The 22,927-nt window shown below is 45.1% G+C and overlaps 1 protein-coding gene across 4 annotated transcripts in view; it reads left to right on the top strand.

The window, feature by feature from the left end:
• ASTN2 (astrotactin 2) overlaps positions 1-22,927 on the top strand; it is an 818,428-nt gene that overhangs the window by 715,687 nt on the left and 79,814 nt on the right. For all 4 annotated transcript variants that reach the window (XM_068248102.1, XM_068248105.1, XM_068248104.1 and 1 more), the window contains one exon: positions 8,982-9,120. In XM_068248102.1, the coding sequence (XP_068104203.1) occupies positions 8,982-9,120 (139 nt within the window). The remainder of the gene's footprint in view (positions 1-8,981; positions 9,121-22,927) is intronic.

Here is a 22,927-nt window from a genome sequence, read left to right on the forward strand (position 1 = left end):
TCTCCTGAGTATGGCGATGCCACTTGTGTGGCACTTTTTTGCACCCTAACTGCGCTAAGGGGCCCAAAGTCCAATGAGTACCTTTAGGATTTCAAGGGTCATTTTGAGACATTTGGTTTCAAGACTACTCCTCACGGTTCAGGGCCCCTAAAATGCCAGGGCAGTATAGGAACCCCACAAATGACCCCATTTTAGAAAGAAGACACCCCAAGGTATTCTGTTAGGAGTATGGTGAGTTCATAAAAGATTAAATTTTTTTGTCACAAGTTAGCGGAAAATAACACTTTGTGAAAAAAACAATAAAAATCAATTTCTGCTAACTTGTGACAAAAAATAAAATCTTCTATGAACTCACCATGCACCTCACGGAATACTTTGGGGTGTCCTCTTTCCAAAATGGCATCATTCGTGGGGTCTGTCCTGGCATTTTAGGGTCTTAGCAATCATTACATGTATGGCCAGTATTAGGAGTTTCTGCTATACTCCTTATATTGGGCATACGGGTAATGCACTCTGGGCGGAAAGGAAAAATGAACGTCAAACAATCAATCAATCAATGTGGATGAAAAAATATCTGCCAAAAAATGTGAAAAAAAAAGAGGTGAAGGCGTCTGCCAGGACATAGGAGCTGCCACCCAAAAACGTCCAAACCCACTCAGCTCGTATGCCCTGGAAAACCCGATTTATTCATTCACACCGATCGATGTGGATGAACAAATCATTGCCAGAGTTCTTTTTTGATACAAAGTGCTTGCCAAAGCATATGAACCCCAACACTGCTCCTCGACCCATATGCCTCGGCAAACGTATCTTTTTGACTGCAGAGGAGAAATCTCGTCCTGCAGTGCTGCATGCACCGACTTGTGTGTAATCTGACAGAGGCACAATGCCTCTGTCAGGATGCACCATCAGTGCTGCAGCTGGTTGGTCGGTCGGTCTGGATAGAAAAAAGAGAGAAGAAAAACGAAAAAACAAAACAAAAAGGAGGGGAAGGTGTCCGTGTGGACATAGGAGCTGCCGCCCCAAAAATCCAAACCCACCAGCTCGTATGCCCAGGCAAACCTGATTTATTCCTCCACATCGATCGATGTGAATGGGGAAATCATTGCTTGAGTTCTTTTTTGATACAAAGTGTTTGCCAAAGCATATGAACTCCAACACCGCTCCTCAGCTCATATGCCTCTGCAAACGTATCTTTTTTACTGCGGAGGAGAAATCTCGTCCTGCAGCGCTGCATGCACCAATTTTGTGTAACCTGACAGACGTGCAATGTTCTGTCAGGATGCACCATCAGTGCTGCAGCTGGTTAGTCGTTCGCTCGGTCCACCTGGAAGGTTAATGGATGGAAAAAGAGAAAAAAAAAATACAATAAAAAACAAAAAACAAGCAAGCAGCAAAGCAATTACTTCATTAACATTAATAAACTTTGAACTTTTTTGAAACAAAACCTTAACATTGCGAACCAAACATTAACTTTTTTGCCTACCTGTTTTTTGGGGTTTTTTTGTTTTTTTTTTAACTTACCTTCCAAGGACAAACCTCTCCTCCCCCATGGGACAATGTGCGAAGTGCAAATCGCACAGAGTTGTGGCGAAGTACAGTACGCATTTTGTCCCAAGTGAATGGAGAGGTTTCTGGCAGCCCTGTGTATTAGAGTCTCTCGAAACCAGATGTTTGGTTTCACACTGCATATTGACATATCCGGTGGGTCGAGCCCGCCGCAACGTATCGTCCAAAACAGACCTTCAGGAAATACCACAAGAGTAGCATTCGGCCTAGTAATAGACTAACATGACTTCCGGGCCGACCGAAATTGCCGCAGAAGCCATGCAGTAACGTAGGCATGCACTAACGTTAAGTCAATCACTTCCGGCGTAGGGGGGGGGGGGACCGCAAAGTGTGACTTTCGCTAGGCATTTTGCCCTAAGCACTGTGAAACAGCACTGAGAGACCCTTGTGTGCCTACTGCTGTGTCTGGAGTTCCCTACTCTCTAATAGTGTACCTGCTCGTGGTACCTCCCAAAACACTCCCCTAGGCATAGGCCAGGCTGGTCAGGGCAGGTGGGACAATAAACAGTGGTGTCACGCTTTGTTCCAGCCCTGCTGCAGACACGACAACATTTTCTTCGGGTGCGTTGACATGGGGTACACGGAATCGGATAGGCGTAATGCCTTCCATGCAGCCGGCTAGTTGCATCTTGGGGTTGGGCTCGGACACCTCCTGGATACAGAAGTACCATAGTGATCTGTCTCTGAAATTGAAGAAACGATCCAGTTCTCCCAGCCTTACTGTGTGAGAACAAAGCTGTTGTAAACTGCCAATTGAATTAGATAAAAAGACACTTTTTTATACCAGCGTCTTGTTTTACGGGTAAGTAAATAGGGTGCTAACCTCTGGTCATTGAAGTCCTCCCCTCCCATGTTAGTATTATACTCGTGGACGACAAGGGGTTTTTCAATGACCTCAGATTGCCGTTGAATTTGGACTGTCGTGTCTGCATGAATGGTGGACAGAAAGTAAACGTCCCTCTTGTCCTTCCATTTCACCGCGAGCAGGTTGTCAGCATTCAAGGAGGCCCTCTGCCCCCGTTGAAGTCTGGTGGTAATGAACCATTGGGGGAAGCCCCAGCGACTAGGCCGCATGGTGCCACAGCATCGGATTCCTTCTAACTTTAAGTGCTGATAGAGGGCCACACTTGAGTAGTAATTGTCCACATAAAGATGGTACTCCTTCTGGAACAAGGGTGACGCCAAGTCCCACACAACCTTTCCACTGCTCCCCAGGTAGTCAGGGCATCCGACCGGCTCCAATTTGGAGTCTTTTCCCTCATAAACCCTAAAATAAGATGTATAGCCTGTGGCCCTTTCACAGAGCTTATACAGTTTCACCCCATACCGGGCTCGCTTGCTTGGGATGTACTGTTTGATGCCAAGGCGCCCGAGTTTCACCCCATACCGGGCGCGCTTGCTTGGGATGTACTGTTTGATGCCAAGGCGCCCGGTAAAACGTTTGAGGGACTCGTCTACGCAGATTTGCTGTTCAGGGGTATAAGCATCTGCAAATTTGGATGACAGGTGGTCTATGAGGGGCCGAATTTTGTGGAGCCGGTCAAAAGCAGGGTGGTCACTTTGATGACAGGCCACGACTAGGTCTAAGAGATCCTGGGTGATGAACAGATAAAAAAAGTCTAAAGCTAATCCTAGATTATCTGTCTCCACCTGGACTCCAGACTGGGTGGTGAAAGGGGGCAGTACGGGTGCGGCGGTATCAGGGGATTGCCAATTTTTAATTGTCAGCACCTCTGGTAAACTAGGGGTAGTACGGGCCCGTCTACTTGGTGGCTGCGACCGGGGTGTGACTGCACGTGCCACCGCACCAGTTTCAACTTCCATGCTGGTGCTTGCCACTTCACCAGGGTATAAGGAAGCACTGGTGCTAGGTCCAGGAGATGCTGTGCTGCTGGTGCCTGCCTCACCATGAAAAATCAGTCCAGCACTAGCACCACTCTGCTGCCCTTGAGGCTGATCTTGCGCCACCTGCGGTCCAACGACATGGGGTGTGGTACGCCTGGCTCTAGCCGGGACCTCAACCTCGTCATCGCTATCGGTCAGTGAGCCACTGCTCAATTCAGGTTCAAACTCTGACCCAGATGGTTCGTCCCAATCGTCCTCATCCAACTGGGCCATGTACCTGAACACCTCATCATCGGAATACCCCTTTCTTGCCATGGTGGGCTGCTAAATTTAGGGGGTATTCCTCTGAGACTACCCAGGAAAAAGAGCACCTACCTAGCGAAAGGGAGTATTTGAGAGGTAGAAAGCTGTGGTCACTGAGTTTTGATTAAAAAAAAAAATCAAAACTGATGTTTACAGTGCCACAGCTAGTGTACAGTGTTTTTTGCAGTGATCAGAAAAAAAAATTCTGTCACTGCGGTGGGGCGGGCTGAACGCTAGTGCAGGCGAACGATCAGGCCTGATCGGGCAAACACTGCGTTTTTTAGTGGATCCTAGTGACCCTAATAGATCTGACTGCGATCAGTAATGATCACTTACAAATACCATATAGTACCAATGTTGATTAGCGACAGTGATGACGCTAATTAGTGACTGTGGTGCAGTGGGCTGAGCACTAACTGACACTAACAAAGGTGCCTAGCTAACTGGCCTAACTGCTAACACTAGTGATACTAAAAAAGTGACAGTTTTCACTGATCACTGTTTTTAGATCACTAGGATAGTGACAGGGGGTGATGGCGAGTGGGGAATCAGAGGCAATCAGAAACAATCACTGGACAATCAAAGCCAATCACAATAAAACAAAGCCAATCAAAGCCAATCACAGGGCAATCGCAGACCAATCACAGGGCACTCAAATCACGGGACAATCAAAGCCAATCACGGGACAATCCAAGCCAATCACAGGGCAATCACAGGCCAATCACAGGGCAATCACAGGGCAATCAAAGCCAATCACGGGACAATCAAAGCCGATCAAAGCCAATCACAGGCCAATCAAAGCCAATCACAGGGCAATCACAGGGCAATCACAGGGCAATCAAAGCCAATCACGGGACAATCAAAGCCGATCACAGGACAATCAAAGCCGATCACAGGACAATCAAAGCCAATTACAGCACTATCAAATGCGATGTCAGCACAATCAAATACAATGTCAGCACAATCGAATACAATGTCAGCGCAATCAAATACAATGTCAGCACAATCAAATACAATGTCAGCACAATCAAATACAATGTCAGCACAATCAAATACAATGTCAGCACAATCCAATACAATGTCATCACAATCAAATACAATGCACTGGGAAGGTGATTGGGGGGGGGGGGGGGGTCTGAGGGCGATCTGAGGGTGAGGGGGGGTTAATTAGGTGCCCGCACGGGGCAGACTGGGTCCTGATCTGATGGGTGGCAGACACAGGGGGTGACGATGGGAGATCAGTAAAGGGAATACAGGGGAGAATAGATGTAAACAATGCACTGGGGAGGTTATCAGGAGGGGGGGTCTGAGGGCAATCTGAGGGTCTGGGTGGGTGATCAGGTGCCCCCAAGGGACAGTTTAGGGTCTGCTCTGATGGGTGGTGGTGACAAGGGGTGACAGACAGGTGAAAGACAGTTGATAGACAGATGATCAGTGGGTAAGGCAGATGTATACAATAGTATACAGTACACAGGGGGGTGGTCTGGGGGGATCTGAGGGTAGGGGGGGTGATCAGGGGACCCTAGGGGGCAGTTAGGGACCTATTCTAAATGATAGCAGTGGCAGGGGGTGATTGATGGGTTTATAGGGGGTGCTTGGGTGTATACAGGGGTGATCTGGGGTGGACAGGGGGGTTCCTGAGGGCTGGGGTGGGAGATCTGGGGGTCTGTGTGGGTGAAAACCGGTGTTTTGCTGCTCACTTACAGGGCTGCCTCCTCCTCTGATGGTTGCACGGACGAAGAGAGCAGGGGAGGAGGAGGCAGCCTGTATAATACACTTTGTCATGTAAACAAAGTGTATTATACATTTTGATTGGCCCGATCGCGCTTTTCAAACCCCGCCGGTGCTGCTAATTGGCCGGCGGGGTATCGCGCCAGGTGGGCGGGGCCTGTTGCCGGAGGCAGCGCGTGTCATCAGTGACACGATCGCTGGCCGGACACGCCTTAAGGACCCGCCGCCGATGTGCGTATTGCGGTCCTTAAGGCATCCACTTTGCCGCTTCCCATCGGCTGTGGGTGGTTGGCAAGTGATTAAATGATGTCCCTATCGCAATTTATGGCGCCAATATTTTATTTAGGAATAAAGGTAAATTTTTTCAATTTGCGTCCATCACTATTTACAAGCTTATAATTTAAAAAAAATATAATAATATACTCTCTTGACATGTATATTTAAAAAGTTCAGACCCTTAGGTAAATATTTTTTTTTTTTATTGTAATTTTTTTTATTTATTTTTTTTTTAATTAAAAAATATGTTTTGGTAATTTTTGGTGTGGGAGGTAAACAGCTGATTTTAAATGTAAAGTAATCTAAATATTTTATAAAAAATGTATGTGGGTGCAGTTTACTATTTGGCCACAAGATGGCCACAGTCAAAAAAGTCCTGGAAGCATACGATCACGCTTCCAGGAACTAGAAAGAAGACGGGGAACCTTTTTTTGCAGAAAAACCGCGGACGCTGATAAGAGACCTTCGGTTTTTCTGGGGGGGACTTCGATTAGTGAATGGGAACAATATTCCCATTCACTGATCAGGGGGCTAACGCCAGGCGGCGGGAGCGTGCGCGATCGTGCGCCTCAGGCAGCAGGAACTGCACAGTCTATCTGGATGGATATATCCGTCCAGATAGAACGAAGTGGTTAATTTGAATGCTATTGTTATAAATTAACGACATGACATGTTTACATATACAGTATATGATTTCCTAATTGCAAAGTAATGCGATTTTCAGCCCAATTCCTGGAGCACTCACATTTTGACTCTAATTCTCTTTAATGCGATCATTCTGAGATCATGTCAAAAATGCTGATCTAACATTGCAACACTGCTATCAAACCATCTCCATAGGGTTACACTGTTGCAGTGCTTTTCTGACTGCCAGCGATTGGAAAGTGCTGCAAAAGAGCAAAAGTCAAAATAACTCAACACAACTATTAATGTTTAAACACCTGTTATACACCTGAGGAAGGATTTTATATCCGTAACATGTAGTGTACCTTATTCCTAATACAGCAGAATATTGCAGCCATGTGTGTGCCGTCTCTTGCTTTCTTTTGGTGTCGCCCTGAAGCCGTGGGAGCAATCCGGCTGAGACAAGGCACCGGCCAGATTCTAGGTCCAGTCGACCTAGCACACAGTTCTCCACGCATCTACTATCGGTGGATTAATGTTTAAACAGCTGGACACAAAAGTGAATAGTTGAGTACACCTCAAAGTGAATAAGGTCAAAATTATACGCAATATTTTGTGTGCCCCACACCCAATATTTTTCAGCACTGCCTTAACTCTCATGGGCCTGGAGTTCACTAGAACTTCATAGATTTCCACTGGAATCCTCTTCAATTCCTCCATGATGACATCACAAAACTGGTGGATTGCGCTCCTCTACCTCCCCTATGAAAATGCCCCACAAATGTTCAATAACGTTTAAGTCTAGAGACATGTTTGGCCAGTCCAGCACCTTTATTTTTAGTTTCTTTAGAAAGGCAGTGGTCATCCGTCTTGGGGGTGTGTTTAGGGTTGTTATTCAAGCTGTACACTAACTACTTAACATTGCATCAAAGAGTTATATTTTTAGTATTGTCCCATGAAAAGATATAATGCAATACTTCCAAAAATGTGAGGTGTACTCACTTTCTATGAGAGTCTGTGTTAGTGCATATATACCATTTTCCAGTCCATAAGACACTATGGACCATGAGATGTACCTAGGTTTAGAGGGAAAAAAAACAGAAAAAAACATACTAATCCTGGTGCGTCCATGGTGCAGTAGCATCTCTTGGATCTTTTCCCTCAATCATTTTGTCTCCCTTGCACCTCTTGTGTCCACCTTATACCTTTTGTGCCCCCCTGTGTCCTTCTCTGTCCCCATGTCCTCTGTCCTATCTGTGTCCTCTCTTTCATTCCTCTGTCTTTCCTGTGTCCCCAGTGCCCTTCCTGTGTCCCCCTCTGTCCTTCCCGTGTCCACCTCTGTCCCTCTGTGCTCTTCCTTTGTCCCCCTCTGTCCACCTCTGTCCTTTCTGTGTCCCCTGTGTCTTTCCTGTGTTCCCTTCTGTCCTTCCTGTGTCACCCTGTGTCCTCCTATGTTCTTCCTGTGTCCGGATCACTTACTCTGTCCTGGGAGCAGCAGGGTGTGTACAGAAGTTAGCTGAGCCACCCTTCAGATGACCTGTGGCCAATCAGGCAGGCACTCTGCCAATCATGGCCACTGCTCTTCTCTGTTACTGGAGCCGATGGTTTCAAGGATGGTACCATGGCTCCATCATTTCGGCCAATCACTGCACTTGCTGAGACCACCAGTGAGTGGCTAGTTCTATTCAGTGACAGCTACAATTTTTAAGGAGCTCTGGATACTGTACCAGCAAGTTGTCCAGCCTGGCTATACAGCCCTAAGGTATACTTAACTTTGTAGTCCACCAAATGTGCAAGTGCTTGTCCTGTACCTCCAATGGAAGTACATAATTGGTCTTTTGTTAAAGTGGATTCCCACTTTAGTAAACTAATAGAGACCCCTGGTGAGAAGTTTAAAGATGCTTTTTTGCCAGGGCTGCTATTCGGTAGTGTACAGAAATGCAAGGGTTGCGGCCGCTGGAAGCGATGGTGACGGGGAGCCTGGCATAGGTGCAGCAGATGTCGGAAGTGTATAAAATAGCATTTTTATTTTATTGATTATTCACATTTTGAAAATAAATGGGAAAAAACATGTTAGATCTCTCTAAGACATAGTTATTTAGTCATTTAACTCGCCAGAAGATTGGGGGCAAGGATAAAAAGGCCAGAGAGCATGCATGCCCTCACCCCTGATCTAAGCCAACCCACATTGTGTTTATCTTTGGGGGAGCACCTTAGAGGTAGGGGGTATTGAAAAATATACAGATGGACAATGTGTTTTTTTTTTAAAGAAAGAATGTAATTGAATGGAGAAGTAATGCATCAGCCCCTCCCCCATCCTTTCCCACAATAAGTGGGGAACCACATCACCATTCTCATGAAAAAAAAATGTATAGTTGTCACTGGAGCTTACTCAATTTACTTCTGAGGATGTCCACTAATTTGAACTAATGGAAAACCTAGGTAGGAAATGTAAATGTGCTCAAGCTGGAGCTCCCTAAAACAATATTTGATAAGATGAAATCATATACATTGTTTAGTTTGTAATCTTTAATCTTAAAACAGTCGGTAACAAAAAAAAATAACCTTAAATAGGGAATGGAGTTATTATTTGGTATCCATGTTTCTCAATTTGTTTTCTTTATGTTTCCTAGGAGAGTCTCTAAGCCTCACCGATGATTTATTATCTGGACCAGGTACTGCTTGTATTTCAGCTGGTAGAAGTCATGGAGGTTCTTCTGACAATGTCTACTCTGTCATCTTTAAGTGTCTGGAACCTGACAGTCTTTACAAGTAAGATAAGATGGCCTATGTGTAAGGTCTAGACAATAGATTGAGTAGAAGTATATTTTATCTCAGAATAAACAAAACAAGATAAAACATTTTCAAAACTTTGCATTGTCATCTGACTACTTCATGCAAATAGTATGTTAAAATAATAATAATAATTATTATGATTATTATTATTTATACTGTATATAGCACCATCCTCTTCTGTGGCACTATGCATAGAAACAAACATGAGTAAATTAAAATACAGACACTGGTACATAAAACAGTTTTCATAGTCAATGCAAATGTCACAGTCACTAAGAAAATGTGTAGCCAGTTAGAAGAAACAAAAGGGAGAGAAGCCTTCTATTGGAAGGAAAGATAAGGCTTTCAAATAAATGTATCACAGATTGGTAGATACAAATAATTTATTAAAATAACTGAGTTTGCACTTCTATTTCTTTTGTCTGTTGCTCTACAGTAGGACATTCTAATGGATGCTATTAGCATTGTTGTTCCTCACTTATGATTGAATGCATGAAATATAGTCTTACAGTGGCTTGCAAAAGTATTTGGCCCCCTTGAAGTTTTCCACATTTTGTCATATTACTGCCACAAACATGAATCAATTTTATTGGAATTCCACATGAAAGACCAATACAAAGTGGTGTACACGTGAGGAGTGGAACGAAAATCATACATGATTCCAAACATTTAAAAAAAACAAAAAACTGCAAAGTGGGGTGTGCATGATTATTCAGCCCCCTGAGTCAATACTTTGTAGAACCACCTTTTGCTGCAATTACAGCTGCCAGTCTTTTAGGGTATGTCTCTACCAGCTTTGCTTATCTAGAGACTGAAATCCTTGCCCATTCATCTTTCCAAAACAGCTCCAGCTCAGTCAGATTAGATGGACAGCGTTTGTGAACAGCAGTTTTCAGATCTTGCCACAGATTCTCGATTGGATTTAGATCTGGACTATGACTGGGCCATTCTAACACATGGATATGTTTTGTTTTAAACCATTCCATTGTTTCCCTAGCTTTATGTTTAGGGTCGTTGTCCTGCTGGAAGGTGAACCTCCACCACAGTCTCAAGTCTTTTGCAGACTCCAAGAGGTCTTCTTTCAAGATTGCCCTGTATTTGGCTCCATCCATCTTCCCATCTACTCTGACCAGCTTCCCTGGTACTGCTGAAGAGAAGCACCCCAGAGCACGATGCTGCCACCACCATATTTGACAGTGGGAATGGTGTGTTCAGAGTGATGTGCAGTGTTAGTTTTCTACCACACATAGTGTTCTGCATTTTGGCCAAAAAGTTCCATTTTGGTCTCATCTGACCAGAGCACCTTCTTCCACATAAAGAGAAACCGAGAGCCCAATATAGTGTAGTAAGTATTGGATCAAATGAGGGAATATGATTAGTAAGTATTATACTCACAAACATGGGTTATCGCTCAGGTAACCACTGTGAAGGCAGGTGGGGAGATTAGACCTGTCCCCACTCAGGATTAAGAAGTCGCTCTCTGAAGAAGAAAAAGAGGGTTTATCACCCTTCCACCCAGGGTGGATATCTTGATCAATAGATGTACAGAGGCGCCAAAAGGATAAAAGATGCTAAAATGTTTAAAACATTCGGGTGGCGGCGGTGGACCAGCCACTCAAAAATGGACTTAATGCTGTCACTTAGGGAACAAACAATTTATTTACATACTCCACTAACAATATCGCCATATTGTTTGTGGAGTATGTAAATAAATTGACCTTCTTCCACATGTTTGCTGTGTCCCCCACATGGCTTATGGCAAACTGCAAATGGGACTTCTTATGCTTTTCTGTTAACAATGGCTTTCTTCTTGCCACTCTTCCATAAAGGCCAACTTTGTGTAGTGCACGACTAATAGTTGTCCTATGGACAGATTCCCCCACCTGAGCTGTAGATCTCTGTTGCTCGTCCCGAGTCACCATGGGCCTCTTGACTGCATTTCTGATCAGCACTCTCCTTGTTCGGCCTGTGAGTTTAGGTGGACGGCCTTGTCTTGGTAGGTTTACAGTTGTGCCATACTCCTTCCATTTCTGAATGATCGCTTGAACAGTGCTCCGTGGGATGTTGAAGGCTTTGGAAATCTTTTTGTAGCCTAAGCCTGCTTTAAATTTCTGAATAACTTTATCCCTGACCTGTCTGGTATGTTCTTTGGACTTATTGGTGTTGTTGCTCCCAATATTCTCTTAGACAACCTCTGAGGCCATCACAGCACAGCTGAATTTGTACTGACATTAGATTACAAACAGGTGCACTCTATTTAGTCATTAGCACTCATCAGGCAATGTCTATGGGCAACTGAATGCACTCAATCCAAATTGGGCTGAATAATTACGCACACACCTCTTTGCACTTATTTATTTGTAAAAAATGTTTGGAATCATGTATGATTTTCGTTCCACTTCTCACGTGTACACCACTTTGTATTGGTCTTTCACGTGGAATTTCAATAAAATTTATTCATGTTTGTGGCAGTAATATGACAAAATGTGGAAAACTTCAAGGGGGCCGAATACTTTTGCAAAGCACTGTACATAAGGTATGTTATGTGCAATACAATATAACAAAGTGGAAGTGGCTTTGCCATGTGGCAAATATAAACACATTGAAAGTACATTATAAAAAGGCTAATTTGTGTTTAAAGGCCTATCTCTCAGCATGGATACCCCAATGCAAGTGTATTGTGGCTCTTGTTGTCATGAACTCTGGTACTCCACTTAATTCATGTGTCTGTGCCTGATTAGCAGCTCTGTGTAATGAATGATTTAAATGGATGTCTCACCCATTTCAGATGTCTCTGTAGTCTCTTTCAGTTTAGTGAATGTAAATGGACTATTTTTAAACAGAAATGTGAAATTGTGCATTTTCCTTTCCACAATATTGTCAACTGACCTTGAGGCCAGTTTTGCAAGAAATAATGAAACAGTGCAGGGCCTTAAGAAGTAACAGGGCCTTAAGAAGTAAAATCAGCAAATATTGTGATCATGCCTTAAACCAATTAGGAAAAGTAAAATCATTAAAGTAAAATCCACAACCTCTCTCAGTCAAAAGGTTGAAATTAAAACATCATTGTAATAACATATGACAAAACTGGGGACTAGATACTTTTACATTACTGAATATGAAACTGCAAATGATAGTGTGGATTGTGCAAGGGTCTTTCCAAAGAAAGTATTGAGTTGAAAAGAACAAATATGGTGTAGAAATGTATATATTTAGACCACTCCTACCTAAACCTATTAAATCATATCTGTAAAATGTTATTTTATGTAAAACATCATGATAAAGACTGAAAACATGTTAATGCTGAAAAATGGCCTCTGCAGAACTATGCATTTCCTCCTCAAATGTACAGTGTAGTCATTAGCCTATTGAAGTGTTACTCTAGCTTAGATGATTGTATATTTCCTATAGGTGAATGACACACATGAGTGTGCTTTATTACACTAATTGCATGTCATAAGAATTGACCACCATCAGGGGCAAATCCAGGATTTCCAGGGGGGGGTCCTGAAAGCGTCGTGTGGGCGTGGCCAAAACTTGGTGTGGGTGGAGCCAAATACTATCAGTTTCTAGGCTAAATTGCATCCAGGGTGAGGGTGTAAGATGTGCCCCCAACGTGGAGACAGGTATAGGTGCCCGCAGTATAGGTAGCCAGCTATAGGTCCCCCCCCAGTATAGGTAGCCCATATAGTTGCACCCAGTATAGGTTAGATAGGTATATGCACCCAGTATAGCTAAGATATGTCCGCAGTATAGATTAGACAGGTATATGTCCGCAGTATAATTAGATAGGTATATGCCCCCCAGTATAGGTTAGATAGGTATATGCCCCCAGTATATGTTAGATAGGTATATGCCCTCAGTATAGGCTATAGGTATATGCCCCCAGTATAGATTAGATTAGTATATGCCCCCCAGTATAGATTAGATATGTATATGCCCCCCAGTATAGATTAGATAGGTATATGCCCAGTATAGATTAGATAGGTATATGCCCCCATTATAGATTAGATAGGTATATGCCCAGTATAGATTAGATAGGTATATGCCCCCAGTATAGATTAGATAGGTATATGCCCCCAGTATAGATTAGATAGGTATATGTCCGCAGTATATATTAGACAGGTATATGCCCCCAGTATAGATTAAATAGGTATATGCCCAGTATAGATTAGATAGGTATATGCCCCCAGTATAGATTAGATAGGTATATGTCCCCCAGTATAGATTATATAGGTATATGTCCCCCAGTATAGATTAGATAGGTATATGTCCCCCAGTATAAATTAGATAAGTATATGCTCAGTATAGATTAGATAGGTATATGTCCCCCAGTATAGGTTAGATAGGTAAATGTCCCCCAGTATAGATTAGATAGGTAAATGTCCCCCAGTATAGATTAGATAGGTAAATGTCCCCCAGTATAGATTAGATAGGTAAATGTCCCCCAGTATAGATTAGATAGGTATATGCCCCCAGTATAAATTAGATAGGTTTATGCCCCCAGTACAGATTAGATAAGTATATGTCCCCCAGTATAAATTATATAGGTATATGCCCAGTATACATTAGTTAGGTTAGGTGGGGGAGCGGGAAGAGAGGAGATACCACTTACCTGTCTTCATCCTGCATACAGCTTCTATCTTCATCCTCACCCGGCGCGCGTCGCATCGGTAAGAGCTCCCCCTGTGATGACATGCGGTTATGTCATCACAGGGGGCGCTGTTACCATAACGACAGATGCCGGCCGGGACAGGATGTAGATAGAAGCTGGCCGCAGGATCGAGCAAGGTAAGTGGAAAGTCTTCTCCCCGCAGCGCTAGTGCCCGTACACCCTCTCCCCACCGCCAGCAGCAAGCGAGGCCCCCCGCAGCGAGAGGCCTCGGGTGCCCCTGCACGTGCTGCCAGTCAGATGGGACCCTCGGCCGCACACACAAATGGCAGCCCCACTTCCGGTCTCGGTGCAGGGGGGTGTTCCAGACACCCGGAACCCCCCCTTCCGTGCGCCACTGACCATCAACATCAATATGTAGATACCATCATCACGTTGCACAAAATGTACACAAAATATAAAATAAACCTGACATAGTTTTCACTGTTATTTGCCACTTCCTCAGAGGCTTTAGAAGTGTTTTCAGTTTTCTTGATTATAGTTACACTGTACTAAAAAATCTCAGTATCAGGTTAGAAAATCTACCAAACAAGTATCCATAAGCTTAACTACAACCATATCACTGTAATAATACAAATAATACTGCAACGCTGACAATGTTAATAGTATATTATCCATGTTCACATTTGTCAAAGTTTCATATATAGAAAACTTTGAAAGTTTTGGTTAAAAATAATTAAATTAAAGATATCCATTCAAGTTCAACCTGAGAAAAACAAAAATAAATGGGGCAACACTGTCCTGCACCCCCACATAGTTACATAGTTTGATTGAAAAAATACATATGTCCATCAAGTTCAACCAGCTTTCAGCTTCATATATCCCAGTTGATCCAAACATGGACTAATTATGTTTAAAATGGAAAAAATAAATCCTTCCCAACTGCAGTGAAGCTGAAGGACAGTGGCGCAGGCAGTGGTCAGAGCCAGACAGCCACTGCACAGACTTCAGCAGCAGCATCCCACCCTCCTGCTCATCCAGCAGCAGGAGCACAGAAACTCACTGCCCCCCCCCCCCCGGCAGCCAGTCCTCAGTGGCCTCATCTGCTCCCTCCACAGTCGCCTCCTCATCCTCCTGTGCAGGCAGACATGGCTGACCCCTAGAGGCCTCAGAATCGGATTGGTGGTGTCCGACAATGCGGCCAACCTGCTGGCTGCCATCACCAGGGGACACTTGACCCACGTCCCCTGCTTGGCCCACGTCCTCAACCTGGTGGTGCAGAAGTTCCTGCGCACCTACCAGGAGATGGACAATCTTTTGGAAGCGGCTCCGAAAATTGTGCGCAATTTCCGCCGCTCAGCTGCTGCCGCAGCAAACCTGGCTGACATGCAGCAGCGCGAGGGCCTGCCACAACACTAGCTAATCATCGATGTGCCAACTTGCTGGAACTCCACCCTGGTGATGTTGGAGAGGCTGGTTGAGCAGAGGAGAGCTGTCAACCGCGACATTGTTGAGGGCACTCTGGCCGGCACCATCAAACTTCAGCTCCTCTCCAACACACAGTGGGGGCAGATGCAGCAGGTCTGCTTGGTGTTGGCTCTCTTCCTGCAGGGAACCAACCTGGTCAGCGAGGAACGGGCATCCCTCTGCCAGTGGTTGCCCTTTGTTTGTCTGCTGGACAGGGCACTGTGCGATTTGATGGATTGGGGAGAGGAGGCCCTGAACCAGCTGGAACAGCAGCCACCTGCGCAGTCCACTTCTGCGCATGAATTTGAGTTGTTGGAGGAGGAGTTGGAAGTGCTGGATGTTGCGGTGGAGGGGGAACAGCGGAGCACAGCTGCAGTGGTGCGAGGGTGGAGAGAGGAGGAGGAGGACAGCGTTGTGGCCACTGACCCTGATGTCTCTGCTGGACGGAGCACCCTCTTCCCCATGGCAGCGCACATGCTGCAGTGCCTGCACACAGACCCCAGGGTTAAGCCAGCTCGGGAGGACACCTGCATCAGCATGATCCTGAACCCATGGTTGAGGGGGAAGGTGGCTCAGTTCCTGCATGCTGGAGACCATGAGCAGCGAACAAGGGAGTTGCAGGAGATCCTTGTTCGGCGATTGGAGGAAGCCTTCCCCCAGCCTTCCACCCCCTCTGTCCCTGTCCAGCCAGCACAGCAGCCGGTGCCTGCAGCCAGCAGCAGAAGCAGCATCAGGCTCCCAGGAGACCTGCTGTCCTTGACAAAGGCACTCTACATGATGGTAGAGCAGCCGAGAGAGAAGGTGTGTGCAGCAGCATCCTCCTCACAAAGTCACAGCCAGCGCCTGACCCGGATGGTGGCCGACTACACGGGGTCCTTCAGTGGGCTTGACACTGGCAGAGAGGAGTCTGTGGACCCCTTGGAGTACTGGGTAGAGCGCTTGCATATCTGGAGTGAGCTGGAAGTTCTGTCTTGCCCCCCATCCAGCGTGTTGTCCGAGAGGTGCTTCAGTGCAGCCGGTGGCATGGTCACCGAGAAACGCTCTCGTCTGTCCCCAGAGTCTGTGGACAGACTCACATTCCTGAAGATTAACCAGGCCTGGATTGAAGGCACGTTGCAGGCCCCTGTTGTCCGCAACAGGAGGACATGAGGTGCCTGGGAATTATTGTTTGACAAATCAACCTTCAGTCCCCTGCTAATTTGGCCTGGTTTCTCTTTAGGTGCTGTGGTACCAACGCTAGAAAGCATGGCCCGTTACATTGCCTGCTGCCACACGTCACTCCTCCTCCTGCTGCTGCTGTATTTCACCTCCTGCAGCTGTCTGTGTTCCCACCGCCAGGGTCCACAGAATTATGCGCTGCTGTCATGCGCCACTAGCTATTACGCCACTACAATAGCTATATTTTCTTGTAAAAAAAATATATATTCTGAGGTGTCTGGGTTGAAAACTGTGCTGTCCCAATTGTGTATTGGACACAATGTAGGCTTCACAACTGCTGTCTGGAACCTCCTGCTGTTTGCTTGGTCTTTATTACAGCCGTGGTACCAACGCTAGGTACCATGGCCCGTTACATTGCCTGCTGTCACACAGCACTCCTCCTCCTCCTGCTGCTGTATTTAACCTCCTGCTGTCTGTGTTAGACAGCAGGACGGTGGGGCAGGCAGCCATTCACACGGCGTGCAGGCAGAGATGCTGTGTGTGGGGACTGACTTAGTCTTCGGGCGGGCAGTAGCCCTCTGGGATCCATGCCTCATTAATTTTGATAAAGGTGAGGTACTGAACACTTTTGTGATTTAGGCGACTTCTCTTCTCAGTGACAATGCCTCCAGCTGCACTGAAGGTCCTTTGTGACAGGACGCTTAAGGCAGGGCAAGACAGAAGTTGGATAGCAAATTGTGACAGCTCTGGCCACAGGTCAAGCCTGCGCACCTAGTAGTCCAAGGGTTCATCGCTGCTCACAGTGTCTACATCCACACTTAAGGCCAGGTAGTCGGCTACCTGCCGGTCGAGGCGTTGGTGGAGGGTGGATCCGGAAGCGCTAAAGCGAGGCGTTGGACTAATGAATGTCTGCATGTCCGACATCACCATGAGATCGCTGGAGCGTCCTGTCCTTGCCTGCGTGGACATGGGAGAAAGATTACTGGCAGTGGTACCTTTATTGCGTTGTGCTGTGACATCACCCTTAAACGCATTGTAAAGCATACTTGCCAGCTTGTTCTGCAAGTGCTGCATCCTTTCTGCCTACAGGTGAGTTGGTAACATCTCCACCACTTTGTGCCTATACCAAGGGTCTAGTAGCGTGGCCACCCAGTACAGCTCATTCCCCTTGAGTTTTATTATACAGGTGCCCCTCAACAGGCTGGACAGCATGAAAGAGCACAAAGTTGGATGCAGACGTACTATGCATCTCCTCTTGCTCTTCCTTAGTGATGTCAGCTAAGTTCTCCTCCTCTCCCCAGCCACGAACAATACCACATGAAAGTTGAGCAGCATGAGCCCCCTGCGACGCCTGCTGCGGATGTTCTTCCGCCTCATCCTCCTCCAAAACAACACCTTTCTTATCACCTGACTCCTCTTCCCCACAGGACTCCTCCTCCTCCCCCCTCTGTGCTGCCGCAGGTGTTAAGGAATCATCTGCTTCTGCTGAGAATTGATCCCACAACTCTTCCTCCTGTTCCTGCTCACGCTCCTCCACAGCTTGATCCACCACTCTACGCACAGCACGCTTCAGAAAGAAGGCATACCGGATCAAGTCGCTGATGGTGCCTTCACTGCAACTCACCAGGTTTGTCACCTCCTCAAACGGCCGCATAAGCCTGCAGGCATTTCGCATCAGTGTCCAGTACTTCAGCCAGAACATCCCCATCTCCCCAGACTGTGTCCTTTGACTATAGTTGTACAGATACTGGTTGATGGCTTTCTCCTATTGTAGCAGGTGGTCCAGAATCAGGAGGGTCGAATTCCAGCGAGTCGGGCTATCACAAATTAGGCGTCTCACCGGCAAGTTGTTTTTCCGCTGTATTTTGGAAAAGTGTGCCATGGCCATGTAAGACCGCCTGAAATGCCCACACACCTTCCTGGACTGCTTTAGGATGTCCTGTAAGCCGGGGTACTTGGACACAAATCTCTGAATTATGAGATTCAGCACATGTGCCATGCAGGGTACGTGTCAACTTTCCCAAATTCAAAGCAGAAATGAGATTGCTGCCGTTGTCGCACACCAAGTTGCCGATCTCCAGTTGGTGCGGGGTCAGCCACTGATCCACCTGTTTCTTCAGAGCAGCCAGGAGAGCTGCTCCAGTGTGACTCTCCGCTTTGAGGCAAGACATGTCTAATATGGTGTGACACCATCGCATGCAGCAAAGGCCCTGGGGAGCTGGGTCTGTGTAGCTGGAGAGGAGATCGCAGCACCAGTAGAGTTGAACTGCCACTCAACCAAGGAGGAAAAGGAGGATGACAGCGAAGAGGATGTAGCAGGAGGACAGGAGGTGGCAGCAGGCCTGTCTGCAAGCCATGGAGGTGGTACTAGGTCCGCTGCACAGCCACGTACTCCCTGCTTGCAGCGATCACCAGGTTGACCCAATGGGCTGTGTAAGTAATGTACCTGCCCTGACCATGCTTGGCAGACCAGGTATCCATGATCAGATGGACCCTTGACCCAACGCTGTGTGCCAGAGATGACACCACTTGCCTCTCAACTTCATGGTACAGTTTGGGTATCGCCTTCCTCAGAGGCATACAGTATACACACACATCGATTGTCAATTCTCACAGGATGAAAAACGCAATCTGCTCTAGATAAAAGACTGGTAATCACCAATGGTATAATGGGTGGTGCAACGCATCCAAGAATGGCGTTTTTTATCCTGTGAGAATTGACAATTGATGTGTGTGTATACTGTATGCCTCTGAGGAAGCGGTCATTGATCGTGAAACACGTGTCAAGCAGTTTTTTTGTGAATTGGAAATTCCGAAATTATGCTCTCATGTTTGTCCGCAATCTGGAAGAAACTTTAAAGGAAGAATAAAAGACTATTTGTTCATTTAAAGCCCTATTCATTGATTCATGTGGAATTTGTAAGACATTGGCTTCTTCCACTCAAAGATTTCCCTCACGGACACCTGGCTGCTGCTGTGGGCAGAGGAGCAGGAACCGCTCAAGGCAGAGTGGAGGAGGGAGGCTGTGATTGTGAAGGTGCAAGGGAGATATGGACAAACAATAGCAGTTTAACAGCATGTGTAGCACCTCTGTGAACAGAGGCGCTACACATGCTGTTAAACTGCTACTGTTTGTCCCCTGATCATTGCCTGATGAAGCAGTCTGTGTCCTGCGAAATGCATTGCATCCATTTGGGGTACCATTAAAGTATTTATTTGCTTATATCAGACAGTTGTCTAGTCTGCTTTCGGAGGTGAGTCCACCACTTCCTCCCAGCATGTTTTAAAAGTTTTAGTGAATGTTTTTATCCTGCTGGTGCCTCTGTTTACCTACAAGTTAAGCATATAGATTAAGACAACAGACAAATAACATTTATATCTTGCTTTTCTCCTCGCGGACTCAAAAAAGAACCAGAGCTGCAGCCACTTAGTTGCGCTCTATAGCCAGTAGCAGTGTTAGAGAGTCTTGCCCAAGGTCTTCTACTGAATAGGTGCTGGGTACTGAATGGGTGCAGTAACAGTCTAGTTTTCAACTCAGGTCTTCTGTGTCAGAGGTAGAGCCCTTAACCAGTGCACTGTCCAGTCACCATTAAGGCAGTCAGTGACATTTTGTGGGAAAGTAGTAATATTAAAAGCAGAAAGACAAACTGGATGCCACCTGTGTATATGTGACACTTGAAGCCAAGGAAATAATGAGCTGATTTAGGTACAGATGAAGAAGGGTAGGGAGTCAAGATCGAAGCCTTAAATGACAATGAGGAGAAGAGGAGATGAGAGAAGCAGATTATGTGGGGATCAAAAATACTGAACACCCTTCCAGAGATGAAGCAGAAGAGGTGGTAGAGCTTGTTAATCCTCATCCTCCAGATTAACAACCTGTTAGCATGCCATTACAATGAAAATATCCTGAATATTCACGTGACCACTGATACTGCTATAGATCAGTACAGTGGTTCAGACCACGGTCACTACCATTAGAATCACACATTCACGTATACAAGATTTTGAATGTGCTTCACCCCTCCTTTGGAATCCTTTGCCACAACACACCTGTCTCTCCCCAACGTTTGATGTCTTTAACCACCTTAATAACACCGATTGGCGGCCGCAAGGTGGCTCCTCCAGGACCGCCTAACGCTAATTGCGTCAAGTCTTGGGGGAGTGTATTGCAGGGGATCCCCACTTGAGTAACGAAGCGGAGCTCCATAAACAGTCTTTATTTTTATTTTCAGCTTTTTATTTCAGTTTTATTAAAAAATAATAACAATAAAATTAATTTTAAAAAAAAAGTTGCATCAGCAATCAGATGCCACCAACAGAAAGCTCTGTTGGTGGCAAAAAAGTGGGCAAAATTAATTTGTGTATGGCCCTGCAGTGAGCTTTTAAAGCTGCAGTGGCCTGAATTGAAAAAAAATAGCCTGGTCACTAGGGAGTGTAAGCCTATGGTCCTCAACTGGTTAAATGTGTCCTCAAAACTCACTTGTTTCATCAAGCATATGCTCTACCTTAGGCTAGTTCACCTTTTGACCTCTAGCCAAGTTGTAGTTCCTACCAGATAACCTAAAACACACTGCCTCTTGGTATGAATATTGTATACTACCCCACCTCTTGTTCTCCCCATTCCTTTAGATTGTAAACTTGCAAGGGCAAAGCTCTCTCACCTTTTGTGTTTTGGATTTTGTTACACATTTATTCATACTAATTATGTACCGTAACTGTTAGTACGAATCTGTACTTTGTACTGATTCTGTATTTTGTACCAACGCTATATTTTGTATAAACATCAGTGTCTGCATTATTTTGTACCCCTTGTTTGTTTCTAACTTTGTACAGTGCCACAGAATATGTTGGTGCTTTATAAATCAATATTAATAACAAGAGGTACTTGTCTTATAAAAGAAAACAGGTATTGTACTAATTAGAGTAATATTTTAGGAAAATTAGTTTTTTGAAGTCTAATAATTTATTCCTGGAATGTGGGTTTATAACAGCTGGATTTAAACTTTAAGGCTAAAGATAAACTTTTACTTAGCTGAGAAATTATAGAAAGATGACCTTGTCCCAAAAGTTTTTAAAATACATGTAAAAAATAGTAGAACTGTTTTAAAGAGAACCCGAGGTGGCAAATTTTCATAAAAATAAGCACACTATCTGATCCGTGGGGCTGGCCAGATCCCTGCTGCTCCTGAGGCCAGATATGAGCCTCTTTCACTTTCAGTGACCCCTGGAGTCATGACACTGCAAGCTCTGCTAATCACAGAGCAGAGTGCAGGGAGGCGGGGTTGAGACGTGGGAGACGCGGGGGAAAGGCTGAGCTTGGGAAAGAGTGTTAGGAACACCCTAAGTTGACATTTTGCAGGCATGCCTCTCCTGCTAGGGACGCCCCATTCTCTTGCTAGCTGCTGACAAGCTCCTTGTCAACAGTTTTGGGGAGTGACAGCGCAGCACAGGGTGGGCAGATAGCGGCACATAGGGTACATAGAGGCATGTCATGGATAAGGGAACATATCTCTGTGTCCCATCTGCCCTCCCCTGTGCCGCCTCAGGTAAATCTTAAAGCGGAATATAACCCTGCATTTAAACTTTGCTCTAAAACATTATTTACAGTATATTATATGCAACCAGCATTTTTTTTTACTAGCCCAGCATTGGAAGGGTTTCACATAGAGCTTTAAAGTTCCTGGAGAGAAATGCAGATGCATCCAAAGTTTAGATAAATTTTGTTTACTTAAATGTATCTAAGTGTGGAATGTGACTCACTCTCTCTGACTGTGCAGGAGCTGGAGGACAGCCAAAGAGTGTGTAACATTCACCACTTGTTACATTCTGTTTAGTTAAATGTATCTATCTGAACTTCGGATGCGTCTGCATATATCTCCACGGAACTTTAAAACTCTGTGTGTAACCCTTCCAATGCTGGTCTAGTAAAAAAAAATGCTGGTTGCAAGTAATATGCTGTAAATAATGTTTTAGAGCAAAGTTGAAATGCAGGGTTATATTCCGCTTTAAGAACATATTACTAAAAACAGCAGAAAATGAAATGTCATAATTCCTTTAGCATCTTATAGAATGATAATACTCTAGTTCCCTTACGCAATATAGCAAATTTAATAAGAGTTTTCCAAGCCTAGATGAACTAGCCTCCCATACTGCACATACAGCAGCAGAACCAAAATGTATGTTATTTTTATCTGTACTGTTAGAGAGCCCATTAGGTTAAAATAGATACATGTCCATCAAGTTCAACCTCCTACAAACCTGCCAAAGCAAAAATCTCTGAGGGGTTACACATACTGTAGTTGCCTAGTAAATTAGGTTAAAAAATCATTCATCAAGATTAGCCTCTTACAATGATGCCAGTTTTTGACAAAAAAGAATTTCCTCAGTCAACTATGAACAGTTGTGCCAACTGTCCGCCTAACACCCTAAAATCATGCATGCTTATGGTCTTCACTCCGAAACGCTTATTCAAATTGTATCTTTTCATAAAATTGCTGGATTTTTACTTTTTCCCCCAGCAGAACCACTATACTATGATAATGAAGA

Source organism: Hyperolius riggenbachi, chromosome 8, assembly GCF_040937935.1.
Source record: "Hyperolius riggenbachi isolate aHypRig1 chromosome 8, aHypRig1.pri, whole genome shotgun sequence".
Classification (NCBI taxonomy): Eukaryota; Metazoa; Chordata; class Amphibia; order Anura; family Hyperoliidae; genus Hyperolius; species Hyperolius riggenbachi.